Source organism: Carettochelys insculpta, chromosome 6, assembly GCF_033958435.1.
Source record: "Carettochelys insculpta isolate YL-2023 chromosome 6, ASM3395843v1, whole genome shotgun sequence".
In the NCBI taxonomy this organism is placed as follows: Eukaryota; Metazoa; Chordata; order Testudines; family Carettochelyidae; genus Carettochelys; species Carettochelys insculpta.
In genome coordinates this window covers 70,613,249-70,639,023 of record NC_134142.1, presented here as the reverse complement: position 1 = coordinate 70,639,023, position 25,775 = coordinate 70,613,249, and the positions used below count along the sequence as shown (strand labels likewise).

General features: G+C 42.7%; 1 protein-coding gene across 19 annotated transcripts in view; it reads left to right on the top strand.

Annotated features, from left to right (window-relative positions):
- Positions 1-25,775, top strand: part of GPHN (gephyrin) — a 535,600-nt gene that overhangs the window by 159,493 nt on the left and 350,332 nt on the right. For all 19 annotated transcript variants that reach the window (XM_074998888.1, XM_074998882.1, XM_074998890.1 and 16 more), the window contains exon 3: positions 8,844-8,901. In XM_074998888.1, the coding sequence (XP_074854989.1) occupies positions 8,844-8,901 (58 nt within the window). The remainder of the gene's footprint in view (positions 1-8,843; positions 8,902-25,775) is intronic.

The window sequence follows — 25,775 nt, the reverse complement described above, 5'->3', positions numbered from 1 at the left end:
TGTGTGAATTTTACACTGGTGAAAGGTGCCAACCAGAGTCTCCTGGAAGCCAAAATCCTGTCTTCATTTGTTTAACAGATGCATTATAGTACAGTAAAATAGGAAATCCCCCATCTGGTTCCTTAAACCCTGCCTCGCATGTGATTTGCTGATGACCTGGAGAGAGAGACCTCCAGAAGAGGCAGACTATGAGAGGCCTTGAAAATAAATACAGGCTATTTGTTTGAAGTGATAAAGAAAGGGAAGGCGATACTGAGTTCTTTTATTCCAAGTTTTGTAAGAATTATTTGGCTTACTGGGCCATTGGTTTTTCATTGTATAATTTTATTCTCTAATGGCTATAGGGCTAAGCATTTCCATTGTATGACTCTGCTATTATATTTATCTTATAAAATTCTAAATCATAGTTGTTTTCCATCAAGCTTCACTGGTATAGATAAATAGAGGAGCAGTTCATCAAGTGGAGCATTTTGAACTGAAGGTGGTGCAGAATATCTTGACTTCTCTGATAGTCTTGATTTCTTTATATATATATATATATATATATATATATATATATATATATATGTGTATACAACAAAAAGTAAAATGATCCCATTCATTCTTTCCAGTTTTGGGCTTTTTTGGTTCATTGTGATATATTTATGCCTTTGCAGTGTCCAAACTGTGGACTGATTGTAAGTGGAAGTTCTTTATGATTAGATTGAAGGCACAAATATGGTTTTGATTCAGTTAATCCATCCATTACTTCTTCTAATTTTGGCTCATTATACCCTTTCATGTCTGATCTGTTTCTTCCATTTAATTTTCCAAGATAGCACAAGATAAAATTACCTGTTCTTGGTACATATAGCTTTGATTAACATAGATCAGTCCTTTGGAAAATGGACTAAATCCACAGGGGTCTGTAAAGTTTTCATTGCCCTAGAATTTAGCAGTGAAAGCAATCCCATATCTAGTTGAGAAATTCTACCTATTTTCTCTGAGAACCATTTCAGGTACACCAGTCAGAACTATGATCAAAACTACTGGCAGGTCGTTGGCCTGATCCTGACCAAATATTTCCCGGGAGAGAACCACATGTTCAGGGCTGGAGGGCCCACCTTGTCCCCCTCCCCTGATGAGCTAGGCCCCACCTCTGGCTCACCTACTTCCCTAGTTTCTCCCCTGGTAGTTGGACGGTTCTGCCTGCTGGCCAGCACCTGTTTCAGACTGTGGCCCAATATCTTGGTTCCCAGCCTCTTGGCGGCCCTTCTTTGCCACTTCATCTTATGGGTCTTCCCTGGCACTTAGAATAGGTCCTGGGAAAACTCACAAAAGATTAGGACTGAGCTACCCATCCCTTCATAGTCCTATGACCACAGGATAGGGGAGCTCGGGGACCACCCCTGCAGTTATGTTCGTGACACTACCTTGGACCTCTGTCTTTACCGGGATGGCTGGGTAATAATTAACATCCCTGTGAGCACAAGAGATCCCTGTGTGCTTGGCCTTGGTCAGCTGGTCCTGTCCCCCTAACATCCCTGATACCAGAATAACTGCATTCCCAGAGTCTACCAATGCGGTCGTTTCTATCCCATTCATCTTCGCTGAGCAGGTGCACTGATGGGAGGTTGTTGAAATGCGAGCAAGGTGAATCAGGGCACAGGGATCTTGCAGGTACCCTACGCCACATTGCATTGGATCTTCCTGATTGGGCCACTGTGTGGCTATGTGCCCCAGTTCCCCACAGGTATAACACCTATACCTTTGTGGGGCATCCCCCTTTTCTTTCGGCTGTTGGGCCCGGCCCTCCCTGCCCTCACCCCCAAGTTTCCTTATACCCTCGAGCTGTTCCCCTGCCCACTTCCTCTCCACACATCTGTTCTGGGGCTTCGGGAACATGGGCCCTGGGAATGAGGCCAGGATCCTTGTTCCACTGTACCCATTCCCCCGGGGGCGGAGGGGGTCGAAAAAGTTCCCTGTCCATCAAGTGTCTCTCCACAAGGACCACCAGCTCATTGAACATTGAGGGGTCATTCTGTCCAGCCCACTCCTATAGGTTGGGTGGCAGCCCTCTGATATACCTGTCCAGAATGACTACCTCGACGACCTTCCCCACACTGTGGACCTCCTGCTGCAAACACTTCTGGGCCAGGTGGATTAGGTTAAACAACTGGTTCCGGGGGGATTTTGTCCTCCCAATATTTCTGCTCATGGAAGCTTTGGGCCCTCACTGCTGCAGTGACACCCTCATGCACTAGGATTTCTGCCTTCAGCTGGAGGTAGTTGGAAGCTGCCTCTTCCACCATTTTGAAATATGCCTTCTGGGCTTCTCCACTCAGGAACAGGGCTAAAATACTGGCCCATTGTGCCTGGGGCCAGGCCTCCAGTACAGTGGTTCTCTGAAAGGCCAGCAGGTAGGCCTCCACATCATCATCCCCAGTTATCTTCTTTAAATAGCATCTGGCATGTACTGACTGGGTCCTGTCCTGATTTGGCATCTGGAGAGCCAGGGCCTTCACCTGATCCACGGCCTTCTGCAGGGTAGCATAGTCCTGGGTGGTCTGACTCATCAGCAGCCGCTTCATCTCCTGCTGGACAGGGTAGGCTCCTGCTAGGCCACCATAGCCTGCAGGAGTGCCTTTATCACATCCTCCATGGGTACTTCTCCTTTAAGAGGGGTCCAGATAGTAGGTTTTGGAGGTTGCTGTAAAACCTCACAGCACTTACATCCCTCCCTGACACCATGTGCAACAGACAGTCTCATTCCTGGGCTTCTGGCCTCTATTCAGTCCACTGGTCCCACTTAAGGGCCCAGTTGCCCTCGCTGGGATGAGGGGTGGTCTGGGGGGAACCCCGCCCCTGCCCACTCGTGCCAGGTTCCAGCCCTGAGACTCTATGCTGCTGCTAGTGTGAAGAACTGACTCCCATAGCTCTTGGTGCAGCAGCTCTTCTCCCTGGGTCACTTCCCCAGATGATTCCCCCGGTACCTTCTTCAGGCTGCAGCAGTAACGAGTCCCCCCTCTTGATCTGCTGAAGCTCCTCACCCTCCCTCTGTGGTTTCTGGTGTTCCTGAGCCTCTCCTGTGCTTCTATTAAATCCCACTACTCTGGTCTCCTTGTCTCTCTCCACTCATCTCTCACACTCTCTCCCACCCGTCCCACTGTGAAGGGCTTTAAAGGCCTCTTATTAGACCAGTCATGGAGTCAGCTGGCCCCAATTAGGCTCAACAAAACAAGACTTGCAGCAGCAAGACTCAGACCCTAGGTCTACTGCCTTGAGATCATGCTGTCAGGCTAAAAATATTAACAGCTCTGAGCCCCTTCCCACTCACTGGTCTTCAGAGCCCAGGATGCATCTTGAGCCCAGATATCTAAACTTTTATTTTAGCCCCCCAGTGCAAGACCTGTGGGCCCAAATCGGTTCTAGGCTCTGAGACTCATTGCCACATCTCTTTCTTTTTCTTTGGGGTCGGCATACCCTATTTCATCTAGCTGCTCATAAAGTTAAATATCATGATGGTGACAATGCTTTTGTCCTGTCTGTGGCTCAGTAACCAAATGTTGCTGTTACCAGAGAATGTGTACATATTTATGGGGATAGCCTACATCTGTTTCATAAAGCAGTCTCATTGCTTATGCACTCATCCGTTGTTAAATGAGTACTTACAAGTGTTTGCTAAAATGAGGGACATATATCTCTACCATTGTTCACTAGGCAAATGAACTCCCCCCAAAGCAGATCTAACCTACCGCAGCCTGAAACCACACTGGTCCTGCAGATCCAACCTGCTGCAGCCTGAAACCACACTGACCCTGCAGACACAACTTGCCGCAGCCCAAAAACCCCACCAGCCCCGCAGACCCAACCCTCAGCAGCCTGAACCCCCTGTCCTCCCCACGTCCCTAGCCTGCCGCAACCTTAACACCCTGCCTGCCCCATGGACCCATTCCACTGCAGCCTGAAACCCCACCCACCCCACAGACCCAACCTGCAGCATCCTGAACCCACCCTGCCTGCCCTGGAGACCCAGCCTGCAGCAGCCTTAACACCCCGCCCGCCCCGCAGCCCCAGCCTGCTGCAGCCTGAAACCCTGCCAACTTCCCAGACCCAATCTGCCACAGCCTTAACATCCCTGCCCGCCCCACAGAGCCAACCTACCATCAGGTTTTAACCCTCCCTCCCGTTCATGGCCCCAGACTGCCCTCAGCCTTTAACCCTGCCCAACCCCCCACAACCCAAGGTTCACTTGCCTTTCAAAAGCAGCACCACATACTGCCACTCCTTTGCTGAGTTATGAGCACTTGGAAAGAATTAGAGACTTTTACATGTATTTTAATGAGAATTCAGTGTCACTCATACAAGTTTTTGCCTATGGGCAGAAATTTCGGAACCAATTGTGCTTGTGTAGCGAAGAATGAGTTTACAGCATTTTATTTTTGAAGGAGACCTGCTTGTAGAGAAATGTAGAGACAGAAGGCATAATCCAGCTCTTGTTTGGTTAAAAATTTATTGTTTAATTTAAAAAGTAAAATATATAATTAAAAATGTATTGTATTTTACCTGTGTGCATATCTATCTGAAAGAAAACAAACACCCCTGCCTAGTGAGAGAGCTAGAATTTAACTATATAAATATTTGATAATTCTCCACTGCTTTGTCATTACATTATTTTCTGTAAGACCTAGAAAATAATTAGTTCTGCAGCAGAGCCAGCAGGAGGAATATTAATTAATTATATTCCCAAAGCAATACTGTCATTATCAATGATGGCGCTTCATGATGGCTGGGTCTACACAGAGCTCTGCTCAGCGCAGCTGCCAGCAGAGCTGTGCAAACTGAGCTTCCCAGGATTGCAAATGGCTGTGTGGATGTGCCTCTGCTGGCTAAATCCACCCCCATTGCCAGTCCCTTATGCCTGAAATGTGTCAGGCATAATGTACTAGAGACAGAGTAGGGTTTAGCTGTAAGAGACATGTCCACACGCCCTCTGCAGTGGCATAAGGGACTGGTGACAGAAGGGGGTTTAGCCAGTAGAGGCACGTCCACATGGCCTCTGCACTGCAGGCACCTATTTCTGCTGGTACTGAACTCTTGCATGGCTATGGTAATGAGCTTCAGGGGTGTGCAAATAGGCAGCCATTTGCAATCCCAAGAAGCTCACTTTGCATAGGTCTGCCGGCAGCAGTGCTGGGCAGAGCTCTGTGTAGATCCAGCTGATATGAATAGAACCATGGTACTGTGTCCTTGGGACAGAATACCAGTGCCTGAAAAATAGAAAACTAATCCTGCAAATGCATAGCACCCCCCACAGTACTTATTACTGCGAGTCTTAATCACATTGCTTCCACAGGACTATCAAAGGATAATAAGGTCTTTCAGTATATGCTTTAAAATACAAAAAGCTACTCAACGGATTTTGGGGACAGAGAGCAATGAAATATATATGGTTAGCCAGCTGTTTCTTTTCTTCTTTAGTTGGAAACTTTAAAACTGGCTTACTCTCCTCTTGGACAAGTACCTTCTACTTAGGCATGATGTTTCTCAGCTTTTTTAAAAAGTATCTCTTATGCAGAGTTGGGAAAATTACCCCAGAAGTTACTTGAGTGGGTGTGCACTTTTACTCAAGTAGCGTTCCAGAGGGACACTGGAATTTGTACAAAAGTGCATTCCTCCCAAAGCAGCTGTACTTTTTCTGAAGTAACTTTTTGGGTACTTTTTTCACCTCTGCTTTTACACAGAATATTTTTTAATTCAAACTTATAGTTGATTAGGAAACATGAAAATTCCAACTACTAGCACATCAATCTTTGCAGGTCACTTTCCTTAAATAAAAAAAGTCTATGCATGAGGTGGTGGGGAAGAATTTGGATAGGCAGATGATTTTAGAGAAATAGGCTTTGATCTGGAAAAGAGTGCCATCAACTTTAGTTTATAGTATAATAAAATTTCTTCAAGGTATTTTTTTCAGTGGTACTCACACCCATCTAGTTAAAAAGTAGACAGAATGAGGATAATTTTTGGAGAAAATGTGATGAAAGACAGATTTTATATGGATTTGTTGACAGTTAAAAAGTAGTAACTAAGGATATTAATGTTTAATTGGTTAACTGGTTCACCATTAGGGGCTGGAGCAGCCCCCGTACCTGTCATGAGCAGGGAGTTGCTCCAGCATTATGGGGCTGCCCTGGCACTTCAGACCAGCTGGGAGGAGTCTTCATCCATGGTGGCAAGGTGGAGTGGAGTGGTGGTTAACCAGTTAAGTGGAATTTTACATCCCTCGTAATAATACATCAGTTATGTACTCAGCAAAATAAAGGACAAATAGATACTCAGGTATTTGGTATTCAGTGTTCAAAAATCATCTCCTGGGGGAAAAAAACACATTTTTTTTTTAATATTAACCTTTGCTCGATACACCTGGTTTGATAAATAAGAGAAGAGTCAATAATTTGATTCCACTTGTTTAAATAAGCAAAAGCAACATGTCTCAGATGGTATAAAGATGCTTAGTCTAAAATATGGGAAAGCCCTGCTACATGGAGAAATACTGTTATTATATTAATGTATAATGTTTCTCTAAACTGAATTATAATCTGTGTGTAATTATTAACTTTTTATTTTTAATATTTATATGGCAATGAATTGTGAAGCTATTAAAATTTCCAAATAGGTAGTGACAAAAGAAATCACAGAATCATTAAAGAGATGAAATTTAAGTTCCAGTTTTCGAAATGGAGATTTCAAATTATGAAGGATTTTTAAAAATGTGAACTATTGAACACACAACTCTATGATCATGGCATTTAAATGAAATTAGTTTCAAAAACTTATTTATTGTTGAATTATATTCTAGATATAGGTGGAGCAAAATGAATATCTACGGTTGCCTCATGTATTTAGTAATATACATCAACACAGAAATGCCATCGTAAAAGAGTGTTATCTTAAGAGAATATTGCTGAGGGATGTGTGTGTGTGTGGCATATTCAATATTTGTTTGCTATTTCAAATATAACTCAGAATTGTAGTGTCCAGAAGCTTTAGCCTTCTGAATGCTCTTGCAGACCAATTGTTGTTGATGGTCAATGAAATCTTGGAGACAAACAGAGCAGTTTTCTTCAACAACAGTCTCTGCATTTTCTTCCTTGTTGGTCTCTGTGTACGGAATGCCCTTCAGATTGGTCCATGGAGCCCCTACCTTCTCTGTTTGGGTGGGATTTCTTACAAAGTCCACTGAAGTCGATGGTTAATCTTTCCAAAGGTTGACTTCAAAGTTCTTTGGATCAGGCTCGTCATTTCCTCCTCAAGACCCACATCTTTTGCAATACCTGTAAGAAATTTACTAATTTTGTCTTATACTTGTCCATTCTGTTTAGCTGTTTAAAATAAATCTACTCCATCATGATGCCCTTTTCTGAATAATTGCGTTTTCCTATTACTACCACTTCAGTCTGCCCCACCAATTATCTTGTCTTAGCCCTGATTTTAGGTGTGCTTTAAAATTAATTTGCCAGGCCCCAACATATATTTAATTAATTATTTTATATTAGTTTAGTTTATTTAGTTTATATTATATAGTTGGAAGGCACCTACTATATTTTAGGTACTGTCAAGTAAAAGAAGAAGAATTAGAATTAGAATCAGAATGATTTTTCTCAGGTACATTATTAGTAGAAAGAAGTCAACATCTCAAAATCACCACTACACTGGGAATAATTATGACCTTTACTCACATTCTCACCAGATTCTTTGGCCTCAGTGTTCAGTGGACTCTGAATACGCCCCTCACCTTAAAAATTGTCCATAAAGTTCAGATGAAGTAGGTTAATAAAGTGAAGCGAAAGAAGCTTTGCATTGTTACTGCTCATGCTGTACCTAGTTCAGGGGTCTGCAACATGTGGCTGTGAAGCTGCATGCAGCTACTTAAGGACTTCTTTGTGGCTCCTGAAGCTATAATTGCAAAGTTTAAAAAAAACAAAACAAAACAAAAACCTTATTTTTGATAAACAGTAAGTGTCTAAAAGCTCAAAAATCAACAATTCATATATGAATAGTAAATAATATATGATCTCAAAATGTTAGATAACTCCCCCTAGAGTTTTCCAAAGAGAGAGAAGGTTCAGGAGTGAAAGTCAGGAAGACAGTGGTACAAGCTCACATGTAAAATGTGAGGAAATAGAATATGTAAAAAAATGGTGAACATCCTGCAGTAAACATGTATCCCACTACAAATCATTTTGTGTACCCTGTTCTTAAAATTGGAGTTACAAAAAGAATGGCTTGATATTACTTTTAAGGACCCTCTTGTATTCAGCATTGTGGCTCTTGAATTATTATTGTTGGGGGGGGGGAAATGGCTCTTCTTGCTATTTTGGTTGCTGACCCTGACCTTGGGTGTACATAAATAGAAGACATCAATTTGCAGAGCTGATGGTCAGACACATTTTAAAATAAAATTTACTTAAAAAATTAAAATGACACAGCAATCCAGGGAAATACTAAAGATGAAGCAGACATCAGCAATAAACTATGAAACTTATCAACAAAATTAAAAATGGAAGTCAAAGAATCTAGTAGTTAATGACAGTTTGAAGTAAAGAATAAAGCTCTAATGTTGATGATTCCTGTTTAGGTGACCTAAATTTTAACTCTCAGGCTAGCCAAGCATATCTTGCTCCTGATGCTCATGTTAACTGCTTAAAGGTTTTTATTTGGTTAAAGAAAGAAACATTTCTGAACTGCTCAAATAGCAAGTTAACACTCAGAATTAATATATGCAGAACTAACAGTAATATCATAAAGAGCATTTCATGCTTTGTGATACTGGTTATGAGAATGTTTTCTTCTCCGAATTTCAGGTTAGGTGGGACTGTATCTGCATACAAGATAGTGCCAGATGAAATTGAAGAAATCAAGGTACAGTATGACTATTGTCTTTCAAAACTGAAGTGTTTTGCTGGGGAAAATTCGTAAGGTGTGACTTGAAAAAGCACTCGTCCCTTCTTTTTGTGCTTTGGAATGCATGGAGTATGTATTGTCTTCTCTTAAAACCCCCACCAGATAAATAATGGAAACAGTAGAAAAAGCTTTTCGCTATTGAATAACTGACGTGACTAACAATCAGGAACAATCTCTAAAATTTAAAACAGCATGTAAGAAAAACGGAATTTTTGTCCTTTTTATTTTTCACTAAGCCTGAGTGATTGTATTTGCTGTATTCATCTAGCTGCATCTCCATAGGGCCAGAACATGTTTTTACTCAGTCTGACAGTAAGACTTTTTTCCTGACTTTTTTCCTAATTTCTGACTTAAATACCTTTATTTAAATTGATTGGGGTTTTAATCAGGCTTTATAGTTTCGTGTCCAGAATTTTAAAACATGACTGTCTACACTTAGGTCCTAAATCCATAACAAGGCCCCTTAATGGAACTGACCTTATTTTGAAAGATGCTGAGCACATTCAGTTTTCATTGACTTCAGTTGGATATGTTGATGCTCAGCGCACATGTAATTTATGCCATTTATGTTTACAGAGTCTGTAGCCTAACTTTAAACATCTAACATTGAAAATGTTGACCTAAATATTTTAACACTTTAAAAATTTGTAATCATGGAAGGATTAGATTTTTATCAGAAACTGTCGTCAAGCATTAATTTCACTGTACACACTCCAATTAAAGAAAAAAATTTCCATTGATAATCAAAAGTTACAGTTTGTAAAGGTGAGGAAATTATTTATTTATTTAAAATATTTTCACCCTGCCTCTCTATTTCAAATATTCAAAGTGGCTTACAAAATTTTTAAAAAATATAAACATATATAAAAAAAATTTAAAAATACAAAAACTCCAAAAGGACATAAAACCTGCTAAAACATCTCAAAAGAAAAATCACATACACAAACTCAAACACCAGTAACAGCCTGAGTAAAAAGGGTGGCTGAGAACTTAACTACACGTTGATATGACAGTATTTATTTTGTATATGTTGAGGTGTGATCTTGACAATTTGTATTTTAAATGGTTATAAAGCTTTAACTTTGAATTTTCACATCTACTGTCATTAAATAATGATTGTCTGACCCCCCCATGTTTTCATGCAACTGCGAAATAATTGATTATAAAAAAGTTTAAACCCCCAATTTTGTAAACATTTTAATCTATAAAAATCTTTTAAAATGGTTAAAATAAACATTGATATCCATCAAAATTGAAAAATAAATAGGTAAAATTGAAAATGCATTGTCTCAAGCCTAAAAATATTAAAACTTTTTGATTTTCCTTTGGGAATCAAAAGTATATCCAGCTCTGGATGTATTGTGTTTTCATGTAAAGAAAGGAAGAATCAGTGGAAACAAAGGACACACACAAAAATCCCAACAGCTCTTTGGCTATGTCTACACTAGACCAGTCATTGTCAACAGATTGTGGTCAGACTGCAAAGTGGATCAAAAGAGTGATCTCTGTCAACAGAGAGCAGCTGGACTGCACGGCTGCTCTCTTGACAAAATAGCCAACCAGAATCAAAGCAGACAGGACTGTGCAGTGTCCTGGAAGCCCTGCCCAGTGACAGAGGGCTCCCTGGAACATCTGGACCAGCTTCCTTTTGGCAGAATCTGTCAACAGAGGCATTCTACCAAAGTGCCACATTCTGTCAATCTACTGTTGACAGATTGCCTTGGCAATGTGAATGCTCCGCAGGTTTTGTCGACAAACACCAGTTTTATTGACAAAACTCTGTAGTGTAGACACAGTCTTTGATTTGAAGAAGTGCCTAGTCTGGGGGCTGATACCAGTTTTTTATTTACAATGTGTTGTAGCTGAATCCAACCAAATCCACACAAGGAAAACAGTTTAACAGTATTGTTTAATTGTTATTGATGGAGCAATGCGGACTTCCACAGCCCAGAATTTGGCCAGTTGTTAACGGTTCCTATGCAGCCAGTACTGTATTCCACCTGCATCTATTATTGCAGATCTTAATCTGTCCATATGGCATCCGCATAACCCTGAACATTCTCTGCCTCATTTGAAAACTGCGAACTTCTAAATTCTAAACTTTTTAAAGTATGATAATAAACTAGTTTAAAGAAAAAAATTAGGGCTTGGTAATTTGATAAAAAGACAAATGATTTGTGAGTTCTAAAACCAATTAGACTTTGTTCCTGATGTTTAAAAAAAAAACACTTTTTTTCAATGTAGTCTTTCCCCTTCAGTGCTGGAAACTGAAACTCAGTGGCCCTTTTCTAGGACATGTTAAGTAGAAAATGAAACTGACCTGTCTTTTTTTTTTCCACTGGGGCTGATTCTGTGCTGCGTAACAATCCTTCGAAAGAAGCTCTTCTGGAAGAGATCTTCCGAAAAACCTTCTTTTGAAAGATCATGTCCACACACAAAGAAGCAGATCAAAAAATCAATCTGCTCTTTTGGTACAGAGCAACCACGTAGGGAATAGTGTTTAAAAAAAAACCCTCTTCTTTCAGCTTAGTACAGCCTTGTAATCTCTGCAAAATCCAGTACTTTCTGCTTCTCAGAGATGTCCCTTATGTTCCTGCTGGGAAGATGATGAGTTTACAAACATGAGAAATGATAGTTATGTTGCTTAATACATTACAATGATGAAGGTAGTATGAGCATCTATGTAGCATAGTACTCTTGTGGTCTGCTTCTGTAGTAACAGTCAGGCAGCACCATTTGAAGAAGCCGTTATGAGTAGCAGCTGCCATGCAGGAAGACAGACTATCCTTGCAATAAAGAGGAGTCTGTTTTGTGTCATGTCCTTCTGTAAAAGGAAACATGATGATGATGGGAGAAGGAGGCCAGAGAAAGAAGAGGGTGAACAGAAAGACAGAAGTGATTAAATATATACAGGGTTGTGATGGTTCTTGGGGTACCTGACTCTGACACTTCTTGTAATACCTGACTCCAGTTTGAGGAAGTCCTGCTTCTGGTAAATGGTTGTATATTCCCTAACATCACCAGTTTTTGAGCCACTCAAGCACTGTCTTCCAGGTTATGCCAGTCCTTTCTTTGCCTTGCCAGAGTAACATCAGATAGATCCAGTCCACAACCAAGTCACTTTGAAGCATTCCTCTGTGATTTCCAGCCTCTGACACTAAATACTCACAGTAATCCTAAAAGAACAATGCAATCCCAGTTCACCAGATTTACTTTAAATTACTTTTCCTGCAGCATTTGTAAAGAAACAAAAGGTTTATTTAAGAAAGTGTAGAGATTTCTTTAGAAATTAGTGATGTAAACATGTGTTTACAATACAAAACAAAATAATGTAGGACCTACACTTGCTAATATTTACCTTTCCTGTCGAACAGAGTAGCTTTCGCCTGCCCCCAAAGTTCAGTCTGTTTCAGAGCTGGCTGGCTTCACAGGAGCCAGGATCAAACTTTTCTGGACTATTCAATATGCTGTGTCTCATCAGTGCATGAATCCAGAGAGTCTTCCCTGCTCTATCTTCATTCATCCACAGGGTTATCCATTGTCTGCTCTTATCTTCCTCTTTTTTTTTTCTCCCCCTCCAAATGGTTTTGATTGTGCGCAGGAGTTTTTGATGGTTTTCCATTGACTTTTCTGAGACAGGGCAAGGGTAGACAATTGAACAATACATTACATAGTGCTTGGATGAGTGATCAGGATTCTCTGGTGACTGTTTCTTCAAGACCACGAGAGAATAATTTTGTGTGTGTGTGTGTGTGTGTGTGTGTGTGTATATATATATATATATATATATATATATATATATATAAATTCCTTAACTGTCATCCATGTACACATCTGAAGGTCATTACAATCCATGAGTAAAGGTTTATTAAGCTACAGGCTGTGGATAAATACTAAGAAAGTGCATATTATATGTAATGTTTGCCAGGCATGAGAAAGAGTTGTTTAGGAAGAACAGCAAAACTTCTTCCAGTTGTTAATCATTGGTCATTGTGTCACAAGGATAAGAAATGGAATCTTCTCTTATGCACAGCAAGGCAGAGCAGAAATCTCACTTTTCATCCACTCTTCTCCCTGCCTAAATGTGAAATTAAAATCCAGACATATAATGGGTTGATAGTACAGGTAAGAAAAATAACTGTAGTTTTAAATATATGATTTATTTTGACTTGTTGCTGAACTAAATCTGTGGAGTAAAAAATAATCAGACTGGCCTTTTCTAGCCTTATAGCATGATCTTTTCTCCCTGAATGGGCAAAAGAAGGTGGTTTTCTCTGTAACAGTGCTAATTGTTTCTAGACATAAAAGTGTTAGGAAAGTAAAAACTCAAAGTGTGTATGTATGAAGTGTGTAAATACTATGTACGAATGTGTGATTGTAGTGTATTAAGTGCCCTCCTTTGAGAGTTTTATAGTATATTTATACTGTGTGTCCTATTGTGTTCATGTGTATTTGAATGTGTGTGTATATACTTGGTATTTGTATGTGTGTCATATGCTGTATACCATCTCTCTATGTGTGTATACTGTCTTTGTTCATGGGCTGTTTGTATCTCCATTGAGGCAGCAGAGGTGGGTGGGACTTGAGGGCTATAACCGTCTCAAGATTTACCTTAGTTCCTCCCACTCCTAGCTGCCCCACAGCAGCAGCTGCTAACAAGGCATCCAGCTCTAGCAGCAACAGAGAAGTAAATAAGTTCAAGGGTGCTAGCACCTAGCTTGTGTTCCTGCCTGCTTGAGTATGCCATCCAGGGCAGGTCTGGGGATCCCCACAGTGACTCAGACTGACCCTTCTAGCCTGGGCTACTGAGCTTCTTCCCCTGCTCTCATGGACCTGGAGCTAGATCCTCTGCCATGACAGCTCTTATCTGGATCCACCTTCTGGCAGGGCCAAGGGGCTGGGCCTTTCAGGGAGAGGTGGAGCAGGGGCAGGGCCACTGGGGTGGGGGGCGGGAAGGACTAAGGCCCACTACAGCCCCCTCCATCACCTCCTCCACTTTTCTGGAATGAGGCAAGTCCCCATTCATGGTTTGCATGCATTTGTATGCTTTCTTCTAGGAGTGTGTATATATTTATTTAGTGCATGTGCATGGCTATAACCAGACTCCCACTTGTCATGAGCAAGATGCTATGACTCAAAGTGGCCATCACAAATATGACATACATAATCAATGATGGCTAATAATCTTTTTAAGTATGAAGTAAACCAAAACAACTTTTATAGAATTTTAACCAATTTGCTTGCCATGTACAAATAAACACAATTTAGCTATGCCACTGGGTAAGTTGTCTATTTTTCTGTGTGCCAATAATCTTCAGCCCATTTGCAGTACAGGAGACATAGACAAACTTTGCTGTCATTGGCAGGATGTGAATGTCTCAGTTGCTTAAATCCCATCCAGTTTAGTTCTCGGCTGTATGCAGGCTTTTCCAGGCCCTGTGTTGCACAGCTGAAACTCAAAATAAAGAAAAATAGGCAAGTACAAGGAATGTTCTGCTTCTTATTATCTTAGGTTTACTGGATTCTAAGCTTTCACTGAGCTATGCTGTTTAGCCTCATTAATGATGAAGAACCTTAACTGCTGTAGCAGTTCCCAACACATTTGGGCGGATGTCTTAGGCCAGGTGTGGTCAACCAGTTAGGGATGATGAGCCATGGATAAGCTGCAAAGAGCCAAGTAGTATAAATTTATTTTTGCTTATAGCTATATAGATATGGATATAATATTGATAGGTAGGTAGATGAAAAGAAATATGTAATACGTGGCTCAGTGCCCTCCCCCAGAGCCAGACATCCCCAGCCTTCTGCTCCAACTTGGTCCCCCTCCCCCAGTACCAGGCACCCCTCAGTTCCCCACTATAACCCAATCCCCCACCTCTCCTTCAGGACTAGGCACCCTTAGCACCCCCCTTTAACTCAGTCCCCCATCCATCCCCCACAGCCAGGCACCCCAAGCCCCCTACTCTAACTGAATGCCCTCCTGCAAAGCCAGGCACCCCCAGCCCTCCCTTTGCCTCACTCTAATTGGATGCTGGTGACTCGCCAGAGCTGCCACCACCACACACTTGTTGCACCAAGTGCTGGGGTATGTGTGTGGAGCAGTGGATGGCATTCCCAGCATGCAGCTCTGAGGAGGAGCCATCTTTAAAGGCTCAAAGAGCCTCATGAGGCTCAAGAGCCATGGGTTGGCCACCCCATCTTAGGTGAATGGACCATGAAGGCCAGAGGCACAGGAAAGTTAGTTACATTAGATACACAGTTTGAAGCCAGCAGGAGAGGGTGCAGGAATACCTGGCTACAGTTTCCAGTTCACACCATGAGTTGTTACATTCCACAGCATCCTGCCTCTCTCCCTAGAAGCCAACAGAGCACAACTCCCATTAATGCACATTACAAAACTTGGAATTGTTGGAACTGAGAACATCTGAAAATCTGGCCACAGGTATACATGCCTAAATGGGAGCTGCGCTCTTTAGAAAATCCAGCACTGTGTATGAACATTAAGCAGTTTTGAAAAGCTGGCCTTGACTCTTTCAGGTGCCATAAATATATTTTATGGCATGGCAGTGTATGGTGTTTTCCTTTGAGTCCCTCATCTGGCAGGGGCATGGGTACTTTTTTATTGGTAGGTGGAAGGGCAAACTGTAGTTTAAAAAAAAAAGATAGATGTTGAATATCACTTTACTGAGTAATATTGACTAAATTTGTCCACTTTTGATAGTGTAAAATAAATGATCTGTTCCAAACTCAGGCTTTTCTTTATTAATGCAATAGCTACATTTTTGGCAGGGCTAAAGCCTCATCAAAACCACCAGGTGTTCGTGCTCATCTCAGGGACATTCTGTAATTGCAGGAGATGTCGTCTCCCCCAGTCCCAGAAAGGATCAGGGATCGCCAGTCAAAATTTCTTGAGATCATCATCACATAAATTTATGGGACATATGTTTCTGTGCTAGATGAAATAAAGTATCTTCCCCTCTTCCGTGGCCCTCCAAGCAGTCTAGGGACATAGTCACCAAAGATCACTGGGAGGTTCTCTAAGAGAAAAAGTATTGGAGGAGTAGCCATGTTAGTCAGGAGCTGCAAAAACAACAAGAAGGCCTGTGGCACCTTATAGACTAACAGATTTTTTGGAGCATGAGCTTTCATGGGCAAAGACCCACTTGTTGAAATGCAGGACTTCTTTTTGAAAGAAAAAAGATAATACCAGCAAAAATCTGATAGCAAATACCTTCATTTCTCTAAGGTACCTGAATATGCTATGTCCTTGATCTGTTGGAATTAATGAGAAAGTTTAAAGCAGGGGTATCTGACCCTTTTTGCCCAAGGATGTTGAATAGTAACAGAGAGGTAGACGCATTAGTCTGTACTCCAACAAAACAAAACAGCTCATCACCGAATAAATCATTTTCTTAGTCTTTAAAGTGCTATATTTCTGCTGCTTTGTTTTTTTACTCAAGATCACTTTTTGAATTCAGAATCTACCACACCCCTTCCTCAAAGCCCCAACCCTCTCACTCCATCTCCCTGTGCCGCCAGCCCCTTTTCTGTTCTTCTCCACCCTCACTCGCTGTCAGCAGGCTGGAAGAGTGGGTTGGAGTTCAGGAGGGGATTCAGGCTCTGGGCAGGGGCAGGGGATTGGGTGAGGGGACTCCAGGCTGAGTCTGGGGCAGTGGATTGGATTATGGGAGGGGGTGAGGGGTACAAGGTTTAGGAGGGAGTTTGTGTGGAGCAGGGGGCTCTGGGATGGGGCAGAGTGTTGTGGTGCAGGAGGGCATATGGGATGCTGGCTCTGAGAGCGGGCTCAGTTTTGGGGCAAGGGCTTGGGATGGGGTGGGTACAGGATGCTGGCTTGAGGAGGTGGTTTGGTGATGGTCTCTCAACAGATGGCTCTTACCTCAGGCGGCTCCTGGTTGGTGGTGCAGCAGAACTAAGGGAGACCCCTTGCCTGCCCCAGCCCCATGACATTTCCAGAAGGGGCCAATAAGTCCCTGTAGCTCTTGGGGCTGGCACATAACTCTGTGCACCACTCCTCTGTGCAGCCATTGTCCCTGCAGCTCCCATTGGGCAAAATTTCCTGTTCCCATCTAATAGAAACCTTCAGTGATTGTAATACTTCATCCATCCCCAAGTTCTTGGTACAAGTCCCCAACAATGACTAGATTGGATCTCACATGGTTTGAGGAACAGGATTTTTTTGTCATCAGACTCAGACTTGAGTTCTTAATCTCACAACCCCAAAGAAGGACCTGTTAATCCCCTCACAAGTCTTCCTTCAGGACTACCAGTGTGACAGCATAATGGGAGTGTCCATGAAAGTGGCCAGAGGCCCTTGTAAATCCTCTGGTTTTCCCCCCAACTTCCAGATCTTCCTATCACCTACTCTGAAGGAGGACAATCTGTGCCCTGGGTTGCTCCATCTCCAGAATTAGGTACCGGTTAAACCAGGGGTCTGCACCTGAAATAGCAAGAAGAGCCACTTTTTCAAATTCAGTTATAAAATCAATCCTTCAAGAGCCACAAGGCATGTGAATGTGAGACCATCCTGAATAATGTCAAACCTTGCCTTTTGTAAGCCCTATTTAAGAACAGCACGCGCGCGCGCACACACACACCCACACCCACACACGAAATGATTTGTACCAGTTAAAAAGTTGTTAACCCTATCTCCCAGGCTTTACCCACCTCAGCCCCCAAATCTGTCCCCTATTCCGAGGCTTTACCCGCTATCCCACAAACCTGCTCCCCACCCCCAGGATTAAACCCCAACCTCTCTCTCCCACTCCCAGGTCTAAGCGCTCTGAGACCCAGTCTCTCCCCAGCCCACGGGCTTAACCCCTCAGCGCCTCAAACTCCCGCACCCCCCACATACAGGCTTAACTTGCGTCAGCGCACACAGTTCTGCAGCGGCTGAAGCTGCCACCTCCCGCTGCTGCTCTTCACCATCTCCTCCTCTTTGTTGGCATGGTTGCGTGGCTCTGGCAGGGGCAGGCTCAGCTGCCCTACCACCAGTTCTCCTGCCAACTTAGACTTCTGCCCACTTAGGTCAGCTCTCTGCCCAGCTGGCTTTCTCTTCCAGCCTCCCTGCCTCCGCTGACTGCTGAGTGGCTCCGGCTGCCACCACTTAAACAAAAAACCTAAATTCAGTTGGTTCAATGGTGGGCAACTGAATTTAGATTTTTGTTTAAGCAGCAGCAGCCACCAGAGCTGCAAGAGGAATCAGCGGCAGCAGCGCTCAGAGCCACAAATGGCTCCTTAAAGAGCTGCATGCAGGTCCGGAGCCACAGGCTATTGACCCCTGGGTTAAACCACTTCAATCTGGTGCACTCATAGCCTGACCAGTGTTCCCACTAATTTTCTACATACATGGGAAGAATAAATTGTGTTATGCTTGCCAAGGCACATGCAGATGTGCACCACCAGTAGAAACAAATGTTGCCTGCTGTGGATAGCTGTGGGAACTCTGCTAACCAACTGGATTCAGCTGCTCACTTGAATCTCTCTCTCTACCAACTCTTCCACTGATAAGTGGGTATCCAGCTAAATAAAATCATGCCAGACCATGGATGTTGCCGAGTGCCACCCTAGAAAGTTTCAACCTGTACTGAGCATAGTATAGATCATCAGGAAGAGGTCCTTGAAGCAGAGCAAGAGACAGTATGAGAGATTCAGCTTCCTCTGTTGTTGACTTCCTCTTTGCTTCTCCACAGGAAGGTCTTCTGTCTGACTTTTACTGCGTCCTCATGATTTTAAAATCTATCGAAATTTGTTATGAGTGGCTGCAGATGTGGGCAGGGCATTCTGGTTGAGGAGATCAGCAAGTCTTCACGTTTCCTGGTTGAAATCTCATTTGTGGGTTCTTCAAGGATGTCTCTGCCAATTTATGAGGCCATACTAGAGCCTGCAAAGGTTCTGTGGCAGGCTCCATCTTCGTTGTCTCCCATCTCAGAAAGGGCAGAAAGAAAATACTATGCACTTTCCCAACATTTTGAGTACCTTTTTACTCACCCAGTTCTGGTTTCATTAAGTGTGACGGTGGCTAATGAAAAGGAGCTACAAAAGCATCATGCTGATACCCCCAAATCACAGAACACACAGAGTCTGGATTTATTGGCAAGACGATGTATATGACAAAGGGCTTACAGCTGCATATGGATAACCAGCAAGCTTTGCTGAGGCAGTAGGATTTTAATTTGTGGCACTGCATGGAAAAGTTCTGAGAGCTGCTTCCCCTCCTTAGTTGCTGAAGGTCTAGCAGACTAGTCATGAGAACGTCCCTGCAGGCTGGGCTGGACTCGACTCTGCATACGCCACCGTTAGAATCATGGCCACCTCAGTTTCCATGTGAAGATTCTCGTGGTTGTAGTCTTTTGGTCTTCCCTATAAAGTCCAGATTATTATTCAGGACTTGCCATTCAAGGGTCTAGCTTCATTTTCAAACAAGGTGGGCAACAAGCTCCGTGAGCTTAAGAACTCCACATCCACCTTAAAGTCTTTAGTTCTGTGCACATCTGTCCCAGCAGATGCACTGATTTTTCACTCTACCCCCTCAAAAGTGCATGTCAAAAACAAATCCAGGAATTATAATCATAGGCTTTCCCATCCTCTGCTTCAGCTCCAGGTCCTTCAGAACAACAAGGAAAGTACCAGGCAACCATTTTGATGGGCCTGTTGAAGTCACCATACCAGTGTCTTATTTCCTGACCAAAATTCACCATCTATTCCACTTCTGCAGTGCTTGGTCCTGAATTACCTTGGACCAGAGGGTCTTGAAGTTGAGTATACTCCCCAGTTTGCTTTTACTTCTCTCTCCCACCCTCTGTCTGCGTTCCTCTTCAGGGGCCACTTTAAAGAAGAACTCCTCATCCAAAGATGCAATATCTCCTTTAGTTGGGAGCCATAGAACAGGTGAAGTTGAGGGGAGGGTCCTCAGACCAATTTTACACCTGCATCAATGTACCAGGTTCTTGAAGGAGATGAAGTTGCATATCGTCATCCTTGCTTCTTCAATCAGTTACAGGTATGAAGGCTCACCTGTTCTCAAAAGCATGAAACTGTTTGAGACTTCTGTGAGCTGTGGCCTCCTGGATCTGCATGGTTCAATATGACAGACTACACCTCAGAATTCTCCTGGGTTGGTTGATAGTTTAGTGAAAAGGCTGGTGTCATTGGTGAGAGTCAGTAGTGAAGGTGCGCATCCCATGTCCTCACTTCCCTATATTGGTGGGCAAATTTCATGTATGTGTAGGTGTTCTGTTTTCCCACCCACAGTTATCAGTTAAGCTAGTGACAGGCACATCTGCTTTGGGATGGGAAGCCCACCTGAGATTGCAACAGACTTAGAGTGAATAGTTTTCAGAAGATTTAGTTTTGCATATCAGTGTCAGAGGACTGAGGGGCTGACTGTCATGCTAGATATTTTTTTATAGTAGATCAGGGAAACGGGCTCACAGACAACACAGCAGCAGTGGCCTATTTAGAAAAGAAGTGGGAGGGTCACTCTTCTCCAGTTCACTAAGAGATGACTTTGCTCTGGGGACTCTGTATGTCCAACTCTGCAGAGCTAGAAGTCTCTTACTTGCTGGGGTTTCAAAACAACCTAGCAGACTACCTGAGCAGATCGCTTGACTCACCACCACAAGTGGTCTCTTCATCCAGGTGTTTCCAGGTACATCTTCCAGCAGTGGGGGTTTCCCCAGGTAGACCTATTTCTGCGAAGGACCAATAGATAGGGTTGTCAGTTCTGTTCCCTAGAGAATCATGGCCCAGACTCCATGGCAGACATGTTTGTATTGCCATTGTTTGGCGCGCTCTTTTACGCTTTTCCACCAATTCTGTTCATTCACAGGGTATTACTAAAGGTAAGACAGGGTGAGGCCAAAGTAATATTTATTGCCTGACATGGCTACATCAGCACTAGTTCTCCAGTCTTCTGGTGCTGTCAGTGAAACCTCCAATTTCTCTTTCAATAAGACTAATCTCCCAAAATCATGGCCATGTGCACCACCCACAGTATACAGTTCCTTCATTTAGCTGCAGAGATGTGCCCTGGATAGGTACTAGGAAGCAGTCTTGCTTGAAAGAGGTTTAAGAGATCCTGCAGAAATACTTTTACCAGAGCTAATTATCTCTCCAAATGGAGGTGTTTTTCTATTCGGTCACACCAGTGTTGGGTATTGTGGCCCAGTTCTTCAGTTCAGCATATCGTAGTCTACTTACTGAGCCTGAAACACAATAGGTTGGCTGTTAGTTTGATCAAAGTATATCTGACAGTTATTTCAGTGTTCCAACTTAAAGCGGACAATATTTTCTCTAGTGATATGTTTATAAGGCTTTTGAAAGGCTTTTTCAAATTGTTTTCTCCAGTGCAAGACCTTGTTCCCCAATAGGAGCTAAACTTAGTTTTGTCAAGACTTGAGTACCCCGTTGGAGCCATCGGCTGCTTACTCTCTGCCACATCTGTAAATGAAGGTGGCATTTTTGGTGTCCATTACCTCATCTGGAAGAGTGAGAGAGCTGCATGCCATAATGTCTGGACCTCACCTTATGATCCTTTTTGAAGGACAATGTTTATATATGTCCTCATATGAAGTATGTACCAAAGGTGGTGTCATCTTTCTACATCAACCAGCCAATTTATTTGCTTGCATTCTGTCTAAAGGCACATTTGAACAGGGAAGAAGCTTTTGTGTATCTTGGACATCAGAAGAGCTGTAGCATTCTACCTAGTTAGAACCAGGAACATTCTATAAATCCTTCTAGCTATTTGTAGCAGTACTGGACAGATTAAGATGACAATCAGACTCCACCCAGAGAATTTCATGTTGGATTGTTTCTAGTATATGCATGGGCTGTGACCTGGGTTATGTGTCTCCATTTAGCGAGGTCGCAGCTCATTTGATGAGGTTTCAGTCAGCCCTAGTGGCCTTTCTAATACAGGTTCCAGTTATGGACATTTGTAGAGTGGCAACCTCGTCCTTGGGTCCGCACTTTGGCTTGCCCTTGTGCAATGGTTCAAGACGCCAGAGACACAGTTGATTTGTATTGTTTTCTTGATTATTAAAATAAATGCCAATCGCATCTTCTGTCATTAGGTCTTCTGAGTGCTCAAGAGTGGAATACACATGTTCAATCACTAGATGAAAAAAATGTTTGCTAATCTATTCTGTAACTAGTGATATTCAAGGTATGTTGTACATGTCCATTCCACAACCTGTCCTTCTACCCCCTTTGCATTATAGTTCTGGCAAAATGGACCTGAGAGGGGCGAGGAGACTCTCTGCATGCAGTGGCATGTAATAGCAGAAGTTCAAGCTGCCCAGTTGGTACTACTGAGCAGAAAAGACAATCCACTCTCTGTGCACTAAGCACACAGACACCTACGTTGGGTTTGTGCTACATATCTAAAAGAACAGTTGCTTGACACGGTGAACTTCTTGCTGAGAAGAAACTTTGCGCATCACCAACCTACACTTGCTAAATGCTGGACACTATGGCTGGGACATATTCCTTATTAGGGCACTCTTGTGTTAAGATCCAGAAGTCATATGATTGGGAAGTTTCATTATTTAAACAAATAAGAAGAATCCTTCCTCAACATGTATTTAAGGAACCTCATACAATGATCTTTACAATTCAACAAGAGAAGTAGAATATTTATTTCAGTGTCTCATTGTCAAATATGTGTACAGTTCTGGAAAGTGGATATGCAGGCCAATCAGGTCCTAGCAGCCTTCAAGTATATAGGCAGTAAACTCTTTAGTGAGCTGATAGATAAGTTCATCATGGAGTCCTGTTGGATATCATAGATGACCTTGACCACTATTAACAATAACAAGAGAGATTATAAAGCAGGGATGAGCAAATCCTGGACCACGGGCCAGAGATGGTCTGCCAGGATTATCCAGCTTCTCATTCACTGTAATGCCCCGGGTTAGTCCTTGGCAGATCCCACCTCTATGTTTACCTGTGCCTCCTTAGGTTTTGGGTGATTGTAGCTCTTGTTGGCCACAGATTGACATTTGCAGCCAATTAGAGAGGCAGGAAGCAGCAGAGACCATGACACCGCTTGGCTCACTTCCCTTTGGTCACAACCGGCAATCTGCAGCCAATGAGAGGTGCAGTAGGTCAATACATGTAAATATAGGGGTGGCAGACCACCAGGGAATAACGTGGGGATGCAGCTTTTTTATTGCTCACCACTGTTATAAATCCTACTGTAAAATGAAGGAATCTTTTTGTTTATAGTCTTTTTTCATATTCCTCCTCAAGATATAATAGGAGTGACAGCCAAGATAAAAGAGGAAAATGGAGGTCAAGGGAGACTGGGATTTCCCACGGGGAACATTGACCTCAAAGAAGTGAGCTTGCCTTCAACTAATTTTAGTTCAGTGTGGAGCCCTTCATTGGTTGCACTTTGCATACAGCTGGGGCTAGATATCAGAATTCACCATGTGTTATCTTTAGATGAAAGTCTTTAGGGATTTATAGGTTCAGTCCGTTACTTTATCCATTTTGGGGACCTCAAAATCCAGACCCTGATGTTTTTACTAAGAATGGAGTCCTGTTGTTGATATTCTTTGCTGGTCAACATTTCATTTTTAAAAAACAAAATAAAATGAATATCAACCGTACCAGTCAGCTGAGTTTTGGAAGTAGTCCACCAGGACTGTGCTACATAACTGGCTAGATTGAAAGTTCCTGAAGAGCTCCATTTGCCAGATTTAGAATGGAGATGTACAAATCTGCTTAGACTGCAACATCCAAAGGAGATTGATTTTCATTAGTCTTTTTGCAGATCAATAATTTGTGCATGTGTATAAAAGCGTAGAATCATAGGGTTGGAAGAGACTTCATGAGGTCATCTGATCCAACCCCCATCTCAAAGCAGGACCAATCCCAACTAAATCATCCCAGCCAAGGCTTTATCAAGCCAGGACTTAAAAACCTCTAAGGATGGAGTTTCCACCACCTCCCTAGGTAACCCATTCCCTTCACCACCCTCCAAGTAAAAAAAGTTTTTCCTAATATCCAACCTGACCTCGCACATTGCAGCTTGAGATTATTGTACCTCATTCTGTCATCTGTTACCACTGGGAACAGTTTCTCTCCTTCCTCTTTTGAACCTCTTCCCCCCACCCCCTGCAGTTTCAGGTAGCTGAAGACTGCTATCATATTCCCCTTCACTCTTCTCTTCTGTAGATTAAATAAGACTAAATTCCTCATCCTCCCCTCATAAATTATGTGCTTCACTCCTCTGATCATTTTGTTGCCCTCTACTAGACTCTCACCCATGTGTCTACATCTTTTCTGTAATGGGGGGCCCAAAATTGGAGACAACTCCATAAGTGGCTTCACTGGTGCTAAAAAAAGGGGAATAATCATTTCCGTAGATTTGCTGGCAGTGCTCCTACCAATGCACCCCAATATGCTATTTGCCTTCTTGGCTGCAAGGGTACATTGTCGACTCATATCCAGCTTTTCATTCACTGTAATGCCCAGGTCCTTTTCTGCAGAATTTCTGCATAGTCAGCCTGTAGCAGTGCTTGGGATTCTTCCATCACAAATGCAGGACTCTGGCACTTGTCCTTGTTGAACCTCATCAAATTTCTTTTGGCCCAATCTTCCGATTTGCCTAGGTCACTCTAGATCCTATCCCCATCACCAATATATCTGCTTCTTCCCCTTGCTCAGATCTTACAACAGTTTTCTGTGCTACTTCTACAGTACCCATTTCCAGCCCATTCTTTGTCCTGAGTATTTTTGATGCAAGTACTAATTGGTCTACAGCCTCTCAAAAAGAAAGTGGTCCACATATACCTCTTCCTGGATCATCCTCTAATCAGAGCATCCACACAGAAGAAAATAACAGCTACTGCTAAGCAAATAGCCCAACTTATGCAAAACTACCAGTTTGTCACAAATCAGGGTAAGAGCAAGATGATACTAGCCCATCTGTGTACCTTGATTAAAAATCTATATATCCGATCATAAGATCTAACTCTAAGAGAATTGCGTTTGCAACACATATCAGTCTGGCTGGGAGACCATACAAAAGAGAGCTCAGGTTCCAGGGATCTGATCAAATTAGAAACCAGACTATATAAATAATGCCCTGCAAATCCATGGCTATCAGCTTTATATCCTTTGGTACCTGCATCTGTGGATGTGGATAACTTCAGTTCATTTCTGTGTCTAAAAAAATTGTATCCTCACAGGGCTCCAAGTATAAACCTTTAGACCCTCAGGAAGATGATGGCGTTGATGCCCCTATGGAATATCTAGGTGAAGATTGGTAATGCTTTAGTCACTGCCTACATTATTGGTCAGAAAAGAATCAGGTCATTGATATACCAGGTGGATTCCAGCCTCCTGCTTCCGTGGTCAGAGAGCAGGATGTTAGCCCTACATGTTCACAGTGTAAATGGAACTTTAAAAGTCTAAGCACATGAGGTAAGCTGACAATGAATAAAAAAAGGCAAGTGGGGCTGTGTGTTGAGGTCCATTCTATTAATTTTGAGATTCAACAGCAATAAAACCATGTGCTTTCTCTAGGAAGGAGCACAGGCACAAGGCCACAGCAGTTGCCCCTCTCATTCTAGAGATAACCAAAATCTCTAATGTTTGCTTCTCTACTAGCATCCATAGTCTCCAGTTCATTCAAAAATGTCTGGATGGCGAGGTCTAGGAGGCTTTTGGTAGCCATAGCTGGACAAGAAGATCACAGTGCTCAAATATGATCAGTCTGGCATTCATAAACAACTTATTTGTATGTTCCTTTTGAACCACAAAGAAACTTATTTCTCAAAGCAGCTTTCCTTCAAAAAATGAAG